The 10,052-nt window shown below is 35.0% G+C and overlaps 1 protein-coding gene across 3 annotated transcripts; it reads right to left on the bottom strand.

Moving 5' to 3' along the window:
* Window positions 1-4,898: 4,898 nt before the first annotated feature.
* RNF7 (ring finger protein 7) lies at window positions 4,899-9,506 on the bottom strand. 3 transcript variants are annotated; one of them, XM_026701556.2, is made up of 3 exons: window positions 9,069-9,506; window positions 6,913-6,960; window positions 4,899-5,508 (listed from the first exon to the last, which is right to left on the bottom strand). In XM_026701556.2, the coding sequence occupies exons 1-3, from the start codon at window positions 9,244-9,246 to the stop codon at window positions 5,390-5,392; spliced, it is 345 nt and encodes a 114-aa protein (XP_026557341.1). In that variant the 5' UTR covers window positions 9,247-9,506; the 3' UTR covers window positions 4,899-5,389. The 3 variants fall into 3 exon arrangements, with proteins under 3 accessions (XP_026557341.1, XP_026557342.1, XP_087789398.1); XM_026701557.2 differs by having other exon boundaries at window positions 9,076-9,328; XM_087933272.1 differs by lacking the exon at window positions 9,069-9,506 and adding an exon at window positions 8,842-9,055.
* Between the last annotated feature and the right edge of the window lie 546 nt (window positions 9,507-10,052).

Below are 10,052 nucleotides of genomic sequence, written 5' to 3'. Positions count from 1 at the left end.
TTAATCAGTTCTGGTATCAGTATCTTCATTAAAGCAGGCAAAACACATGACACCATAGCACTCTCAAAACAGTTATGCAAAGTAGGCCCACCATAACTGCAAAAATGTCTTTAAACCACATAGGATTTTCAGGGATTTACAAAAGTCTGTCTTCAGAGTTTTCAAACAGCAATTTTGGTAAGGAGGAATAATTAATTTTAGCAATCATAATTCAGTTTAAACTTAGACTATTTAATAAATAAATGCTAATATTATAAACCACATCTTTATAGTTCAGTTATAAGCTTGCTCCTGTCATCTACAATTCCTTTACAGGAATTAAAATCAATTTAGGAAAGGTATATGTAAATAAATCTTCATAAAGATTCTATAAATCATAGGTCCATATGGTTCAAACCAGACAATCTCAGTTTCTCACAATCTGGCAGAAAGAAATATCTCACATTAGTTTAGAACAAATCTGCTAGCTGACATTAAAAACAAATCTTGGCAGCATTTTTTTTAAATTCATCACTTGAACTAATGAGATTACAAAGGGAGCTGGTAGCAATCTCTATATTTAGAAATGTCTCGCACTTCATTATAAGAAATTGTTTGATTTAATGGCTCTCATAATGTTTTCCACTGGGCTTAGTGTACATATTAATGCCATGCAAAGATACATGTTCTTGTTCTCATTTGGATTTACCAGTCACTCTGAGGTTACGTTATTAAAAAATTCCAATAATTTGAGGCAAGTGTTAAGAATACAAAATATTCACAACAGTTGCCAGTGGATATACCATTCCTAGAATATAACATTCATTTGAAAATAATGAATACTAATAGCTATTTAGAAAAGCAATAATTAATTAAAAATTATTTAATATCGCTTCAAAGCTAGTTCAGTTCAGCATACTTTGGGCAAAGCACTATGTAGTATTGCTTAATCTATTATTAGCTTAATAGATAAGTTAATAAATATTTTAAATAGGATGAAGGCAGAGTAGCATGTATCATCTTTGAAAATATTATTTTTTTCACATAGTTAATATTCTTGTATAGATGTATAAATGGGGATAATCTAGTAAGAATTGTTTGTTAATGCGATTAAAATGTTCATAAAATGTGAGTAACTTGGTCCTTAAATGATTTTTATATATTTGTTAGTATTATGTTCTTTGTTAACTTCTCTTATTTTTGACACTTTTAAATATTATTGATTCAAAGAAACTTATTTTAACTTTCCAGTATTTTGACATAATTTGAGAGCTAATTATGATAGAAAACTGATTACGTATAGCACACCATATATAAGAGAAAAAAGGACAATAAAGTCACTCTAGAATTAATTACTCAATATTGTGTTATTTTTCCAACATTCTCCAAAACGTGCAGCCAAAAACAAGCAATTAAATGTACATTGGCCACAGAGATCATATCTATCAGATTAAATTGTAAATACTCCTACAAAACCCCCAATATAGTACAATTCAGGTTTATTGTTCTTTGGGGTGGGGGAAGGAAGGGGAAAGAGGATAATAATATATGCGTGGTGTCCTTGGTGCATTCTGAGCTTGGATGTTTTCTTGCAGATATTCAAACTGGATTAACGTTAGACCAACAATCAATAACAATATCCCAATCAAATAACCAAGCTCACAAAGCACCAAAGGCACCACACATATATTATTAGCCTTCAGACAAACAAGCCAACAATAAATCTGATCTCGGAAAGTTTGAACCATATAGTGGACTGTGGCCATGGTTTGGGCATCCTTGACTAGACCTCCAAGGTCCCTACCGATTTTGTTATTCTGTAAAGGGGATCACCAAGACCATTCCCTTGAACAATGACAGGGCAAGCCACTAGTATATAAAGTGAGAACCCCACTCTCTTCTAGCACATAAGAGCAGGAGTGCTAGTCTCGCCTTAAGATATGAAGCCAGCTGCGATCTCTCTCTCTGTCTTTCACTCTCCCCCCCCCCGCTTAGGAATTGCGAGCTGCTGAAAATGGCTGCTTCCAGGATGCAACGACATGGCCCAGGTACATGTGGGTTGCCCTCATTCCCCAACATGAGCACTGGAGATCTTCAAAAGCTGAGGAGGAAGGTGTGGAGTTTTGGTATGATGGGAATAAGGTCTAAGGTACATGGGAACCTGATGGAAGGTAAAAAAGCCTGTGGGGACCGTTGGGTGAGGAAAAGGCTTGCAATGACCCAAGGAGTGAGAAGTGTAGCATACGGTGTCTTAAGGGCTGGAGGTCTTGGGAATCCCAGGGTAGGCAGTCCTAGGCCTACACTAGGCTTCTAGGATCCTCCCCCACCCAAGGCACTCCATGCACCTCTTAACAAACTGTATGTTCATTTAACGGCCGTATCAAGAAGAGCAAGGATGGGGGCTTACGCAAGGCTGTCTCACTTAACAGCTGTCACCATTTTCAATGGTGACCATAATGTGCATGCTGATTACTCAAAGACTACCTGTACATACATACATACATAAAAGGTAGTCGCACACTTTGTTGGGTAATGGTAAATTTCCAAGAGTAATTTCAGCTACAATTAGCACCCCTAGATTGACAACCCAAAACGTTTAACAAAGTGCTCCATATCACATTAATTAGCAGGCTAATTAAGTATGGGATGGATGGCATATAACAATTAGAAAATTTAGTTACGTGAGACTCATAAAAAAATGTCAGCATTTTCTTTGGCATATTTTGAAGTACTGACAACAGCAGAGAAGTGTTTTCAGAAAAAATTAAGAAAAAAAATCATCTATCCACCTTATCTACTAATGTAGGTCTGTCCAAAGAGAAATGCTATTCACCTTTTTATACTACTCATATTACAGTATGATTCCAATAATAGTTGAATTTTCAGGATGCTCAAATTACATCTTTCAAAAGCTACTCACCTATCCAGCAGCTCTGGCTTGTAAGAGGGTCAAAAACATATTTTAAGTATCTTATCTATTAGCTCATAGAAACATATGTCTTACATATAACGTTGCTAAATTTTCTGCTATAATTTGCTATCTCCATACAGGTCATCCTTGACTTGTGTTTCTTTTAGCAACCATTCAAAGTTACACTGGCACTGAAAGAAGTCACTTACATTGATCTTCACACTTATAACTAACACAGCAACCTCAGTCACATGATCAAAATTCATACCTGACATGTATTTATGATGGTTGCAGCATCCCAGGTTCATATTATCAGCTTTTAAAGCTGGCATCCAATAAGGAAAGTCAATGGGGAAAGCTAGATACACTTTAAAAACCATATGGTTCACTGCAGTGATTTGTGGCGAAAAGATCATAATATTGAGTGATACTCTCCTAACAACCGTCTTCCTTCTGGCCTCAAATATGGTCCTAAGTTGAGGACTATCTGTATATTAATGACTAGTTAGTGTTGAAAGCCACTACTATACAAAGTACTTCATTCCATAACTTTGATTAAAAATTTAATTTCTAAGTTTTTTTTTTTAATGTAGATTGAATGTGTTAGTCTGATCTTAGTCTGAAATAAAAATACATATAATGGATTTAAGTTACTAGATTTCAACTGAATGTTAGAAAAATCTAAGATTAAGAGCAACTCCTCAGAAATTATAAGCTCCCTTTTTGGGGGCAAATTGAGGCCATATAGGATTTTAATTTGAATTCCTGAACTGAGCGATGACCTTGATGGCTTAAATGGATCCTTCCAAATACTAAAAAAAATGGGTATAAGTTTTATTTTTAGGTATTAAATTAGTTTGAAGTAATCAACATGAATAGAAAGGCAGTAATAATTCTATACAAAGGTTTTCAACTCACGGCAGTTAACATTCTTTAATTTTCATAGCTCTGACAATAGCACTTTTAGGATCCATTCAATTTGTCCATGATTTACAATTCCCTCTTAAAATGTGTTCATGAAGGTCCAGTCAAGATTAAATATTTTTTAAAGATGATGATTCTACAGTTAAGGAACGTTTATATTTTCAAATTGGCATTTTTAACACACGAGTACAGGTAGACTGGGTATGTTTTCAGAAGCAAACTAATATTTTCTAGCCAGGTTAATTTACATCAGCCCCAAATTACAATATGTAGAAGTTTCAATCATCGAACTATTTTTGCTTGGGAAGTATGTTCTGTGGTACAGTTTAATAAGTATGCAGCAGTAGAAGCATTTATCCCACAATATGTTCAGGAAACAGTAGCAGCTTTTATGAAGGCCTGTTGTAGAAAAGGAGCAAAATGTTGGGGTTCTATATAGTCAAATATGAGCATTACTTCTGATGCAAGAAGACTGGAGTTTCACATCTTATTCTGAGACACAAAGTAAATTGCATTTTAATGTAACTTTAATTTTAGATTAATCACATTTGAGGTTAATGAGCAGATTCTGAAGAATGAAAGCAATTCCACATTATCCTTACTTTCCAAACAGGATTAAATAAGTATAAAATAACTGAAACATTTCAATTAATCATAAAACCCAAATATTAAGAACTTGTATTAAGAATTAATATGTGAGTTATCTTGTTTTCCTTTCTCTTCTGTTGTTTGGAGATGAGATTTGTCTGAAAGCAATAACTATATTTTTTATTGATCTCATAGGTGCTCTAAAAGCATTTTAGCTGAAGAAAAAGATATAGATATGTTAAATACATAAACCCCAACTACTTCAAAACTATCATTTTCAAATGTACAGCCCCTAGATACTTCAATCCGAGCATGTTGTCTTTTGGCAAATTCTGTCTATTTCTATCACAGAAACAACTCCACCATTAAATGAAATGGATAAATATATAATTTCCTAGTTATTGTACATTCTAGATTATGTTTCCAAGTTCAAACTTTTTAATATGAACTATTAATATTTTAAATACATTATCTTAATGGACAAACAACTTACACATTTCACGTGGATAAAAGGTTTAATTGCGTGTGAAGAAAGTACATATTTTGAAAAGGCAGTCAATTCAATTTCAACTTAAAGCACTAGAACAACAAGCATTTATCAATACCTAAATAATGATAAAACCAAAAATAAAAATAATACACTTCAATTATTTATTAATAACTTCATTTTGAGAAAAATAGCAATATTTTCAAGCTGAAATTGCTCATATTAATAACCATAGACTTATAAGCCCTAAATAATTCCCAAATAATGAAGTGTTCATATTAAATATTTACATATATTTTTAAATATTGCAGCTAAGTTCCTGATGGAAGATTTTTTAAAGACCAAAACACCAGTAAACTTATACAAAAAAATTAAATCCAAGTCTCTGTGTAGACATAAATATGATGGAATTTGCCACACTGTGACTTCCTTCATAAAGAAAGTACACCACAAGTTGTATATCATTTCAAACAATTTTGGTGCAATAGCTGAAAACTGTATTATTTGCCTATTCTTTGAACTACCCAGTCCTGCTGGCAGAGGGGACAACGGTTGTTCTGTTTCACCCACAGTGACATGCAGCAATTGTGGAAGGAATGATTACACTCTCCCCAGACCACTGAAAGAAAAAGAAAAGCAACTTGAGACTGCAGAAATCATTTATGACAATATGTAATTCAAAATGTAAACCCTGCAGTTAACATTATACATTCCTAAATTTTTTAAAAACTGTGCATTTTTAAGAGTGGAGCTGTCAAGCAATACTTTTCATATTCCTGCATATCTTACAGTAAAGTACAATGTATTTCAGCAGTTATTATGAACTGCATACATAGTGCTCCTAAGCCTTTATGGACTTCAGCATTTACCTTTTTTGCTCCTTTCTCTATGACTAGAACAAAGAACAAACCATGATTCCATTCTTTTTATCCCCTAGATTCTTGGCTTCTTATAAAGTATCAATGGTTTATTTAAAGAAAATTCTAACTAGTTAAATAAGTCACTCATTGTTAAAACAAGCCTTGATTAGTAACTCTAGATTTTATTTTAAATCATGCTTTTTTTTGTTAATAGTCAAGATGTCAGATATCATTTGGAAAGGATAAAATGGGAGCATCAAAACCTGATGCTTCAGTTATTAGAAAAATACCTATGGACAAGAGTTACAATCATGATACTACAACTAAAATGGGAGCATGAAAACCTGATGCTTCAGTTATTAGAAAAATACGTATGGACAATCATGATACTATGACTTCTGCACAATTAGGATTTCCACTTCTGGGTAAGATTAGTAAATAATTAAATAATAATTTTAAAATAGTATGATTTCTCCATTAACACAGGAAGTGTGAGAGAAGGGCAATAGTACCATGTATCTTTTGGTCTTCCTCACATATTATTTTCTTTTTTTACATCTGAGGTATGCATGCATTACTAAACCTCTGTGTTTCTTTATCAGATCTATTGGATATCTATTAGAGGAACACCCTAGACTTGTTTTTAAATTTCCCCAATTCTACAATGAGTATCTTTCAAGTGTACTGCTATAAATTAACAAATTAAGTAGTGACAAGGGATCAATTTCAGTGGGAAAATATTAAGTGTATATAAGAACCTATTTTAACTTAAATTTGCCTGTTCCATTTTTTTAAATGTTCCAACTATGATTCATATAAATGTCTCTGAACTTATCTTTTAGTATAAACATTCTTTCCAAATTCTGAAACTTCTTTCAGACATAGAAAATAAGTTATGAAATGATGCTTAACTGTTTCAACAAAACTTTTTAAAAACCAAAAAGAGATACAGGGAAAGAAGTAGCAACTGTTATTTTTCTAATTAAATAATAATACAAATAGCTTTGTATTGATATAGATTAACCTAATAATTCTAAGTGTTTTACACAATATATTCAAGAGTCACTTACTAAATAAGATATATTTACGTGAAGTTTTAAACCTCTCTCCATTAAGATAAAGCCTTTTAGTGAATAACAATAGAAAAGTACCCCAAAACATACCAACACAATCTTCTTGTTTGTTTTCAGCTTGACATCTAAGGCAGGCATCTAGATGTAAACAAGAGCAAGACTGTTACGTTTTAGATGCAATACTAGTAATGTTTACAGAGTATGGGACCATATTATGAAATAATTTATAACTTCACTCTAAATCATGCCGTTTCATCCATTCAGCTTCATCTGTTATGAATCTTCTTTCAACTAAATTGCAGATAGCTTTTAAAAACTAGCATAATTATATATAAACTAGTATATAGATTATATAACTAGCATATTATAATTTAGTATAATATATTAAAAACTAGTATAATTTGTACAAAAGAAAAAATGGATATTTGATAAGCTGCATGCCTCAAAAATGATATAGCATAATTCTCTTTTTAATCAGATGTGCTCTGTTACTGAAGATTTATGAATCCTAACCTTATGAAGTTAGGGCAGTTACAAGATAATACAAAAGTCTTATTAAAGCAAACAAAAGTTTGGCCTTCCTTTCTTTATAATCCTGTAAGTAAAAATATAGAGAAATATACTATGTGCCTAATAATACTTAATTTTATACCAATTTTTCATATATACTTCCCAAAGTGCCATGCATTAAATATATTGGAACAATACATACACCTGTAATGCACACAAATACATAACAAGATTAATTATGCAGGGAAACCATACATTTTTGAATACCTAAATTCATCCTAAAGACACAAAATGTGACTTTTGACACTGGAGTATTGATTTATTTGATCCAAATAACCTGATATGCCTTCTCTACATTTTATTAAAGGGCACATATTTTGTGAGTTGCAATCACTTCCAAAATACAAAAGAGAGCAGTATTTAATAAGACTTAGAAAAGGGTTACTATAGATTAACACAGCTTTTCTCCTACAATAAAACTGAAGTCTCAATCAATCATATAATTTGAATATTTTTGATATTATTGAAAGATCAGCACATGTTAAAGAAAACAAACAACTATGGCACCTATCACATTGTACTCTGACCAGTTAAGGACCTGGCTGTTTGAATTACTCAATACACATAAATTCACACAACACCCCTACCAATATTTGATTTGCAATTTACTGAATTAATCCTTTTTTTGTGTCTAGTGTGAAAGACTGAACCATAAATTAATCATACAAATTGGATCACCACAGCATAGTTTGAGATGTGGTGCAAACATAGCTATGTGCTCAAATCATATTACTACCCTCTTCTTATACTTTTATGGGAATATAAAAGTTTACACATCCACATGAGGAATAAATACTGTAGTGTAGACTAACGTGAAGATACATGCAGCAAGTCAGATCCAGTTTGGTCTACATGAATTGAGCACCGCAGCTATGAATGCTACAATTTTAGCTGCTTTGTGTTAAAATGTATTTGATGCCTATCCTCATTATTTTTACATACTTAATCACAACATTTACTTGTTCCTTTTATATGCAGGTTTACAATAATCTATATGCTATAGATTATAGAACCCTTAAAGCGTTTTGTTACATGAATTACATGAATTTCCTGAAAATGCCTTTATCAGGAGCTTAACTAAACATCCAGCTAAATACAGTACCTATGAAGAATATCTCAATATTTAAATATATATTTTTAAAAGAGGTGGGCATTGGCATAATTGATTTACAATGTTTGTCAGCTACCTCCTGAACGCAGGAACCTCCTGCTATGTTGGATAGGAAATAAGGCTTCCCACCCCGAAATATCCAATTTTACCCATCCCACAAAATGATTTAAGACATAACGGTCACCCAAACGTAGCCTGAATTTATCCCAGTTGCACTAAATCGAGGAGAACTGGGAAACGGCGAGGGAGTACAGCAAAAGGAAGCGCTTCTAAAGAAGACAATCCGAGAAGGAAAGCAGCCAGGAAAGGAGATACCCAACCGACCCCTTTGAACTAACACGTGCCGGGCGGCGCCCGAAGGCCTCCTCCATTAATGCCGCTAGGCATCCGGGAAGGGCCGCTCTTCTGTCGACTCCAAAACCACGGAAGACTACCGGGGAAGGTGGAGGAGGTGGTCTTGGCCCGGCGCGGCCCATTCCCGTCCCAGGAGAGCAAAGGGGACGGGGAGGTAGCAGATACGAGGCCTTCCTTTCCGACCGAGCCTGCCTGCCGCCACTCCGCTTACCCATGACCTGCACCCGGCAGATGGCGCAGGTGTCGCACTCGACGTCCCAGCTCCACATGGCCACAGCGTTCCACTTCTTCAGCGAGAACATTTTGTCGGCACCGCCAGCTTTGCCGCTGGAAGGACCCGAGTGAGAAGTAGAAATGCCGGGCTCGTCTCCGTCCTCCACGTCGGCCATGGCTGTGGGCGGGAGGAGGCGCTGGCGAAGGGGGCTCGGCTGTCTGGCTTCTCCGGCGCAGCTCCGCCCCCCGCCCCCCCAGCGGCGGCCCAAGAAGTCCCAGGCAACCGAGCGGGCGACATGGAGCCTGGCGACAGGAGAGCCTGCGAGGAGTCATTTACCTTAAAAAGGGGGTCTGGATGAGATTACGTTAGCATTCCTAAACTATGATGATACCGATGTGGATTTGCGGCACTACCGCAGTGCTGTTCAGCTGAATGTGATCGTATTTGAGGGTCATACACTGTGCTTTCACCATACACACAGGTAGCTTTGAATCATCTTGCTCAATACATGAATAAAGCTTTGGATTCCATTGTTCAAACTAGGTTCCCTTTGTCTAGCTTTAGCATTTGTGTAGATAACAATTTACATTTTAGGATAGCTTTATGCAGAAGTGTTGACCATACACAAAAGAGTTCACAAACTTTTAAAGCAACAGACATGGAAGAAGAAATTGAATGCCTTGGTCATTAAACTTGAAAGCAGGACCCAAATTCCAGTTCTCAAAGCCAGGAGTGGTATCTCCTGAAGAATAGTAGTAGCAGTGATAGATAGTAGCTGCAATCAGACGTTTTTCTGAAGTAGCAGCCTGAGTGCACATCTCTTGTTCAATATTGTACTGTAGGAAGTTAGCACCCAAACCTCTACTAGAAAATTGAAATATCCTAGGAAATATTAAAAAGGCACAATATTTCCTCTAAAAAGAGTAGAAACTCAGAAACAGAAACTCACCTCAGAAGTAGAAGCTCACCTTTGTTAACAGG

The sequence above is a fragment of the Pseudonaja textilis genome, chromosome 4 (assembly GCF_049901715.1).
Source record: "Pseudonaja textilis isolate UNSWEBS1 chromosome 4, rPseTex1.2, whole genome shotgun sequence".
Taxonomy (NCBI): Eukaryota; Metazoa; Chordata; class Lepidosauria; order Squamata; family Elapidae; genus Pseudonaja; species Pseudonaja textilis.
This window is presented reverse-complemented; position numbering and strand designations above follow the sequence as displayed.

Coding starts and splice junctions, on each gene's coding strand:
- RNF7 (XM_026701556.2), bottom strand. CDS start 9,246: ATGGCCGACGTGGAGGACGGAGACGAGCCCGGCATTTCTACTTCTCAC. Junction 6,961..9,068: donor CTGCCGGGTGCAGGTCATGG/GTAAGCGGAGTG, acceptor GTTTACATCTAG/ATGCCTGCCTTAGATGTCAA. Junction 5,509..6,912: donor CAAACAAGAAGATTGTGTTG/GTATGTTTTGGG, acceptor TTTTTCTTTCAG/TGGTCTGGGGAGAGTGTAAT.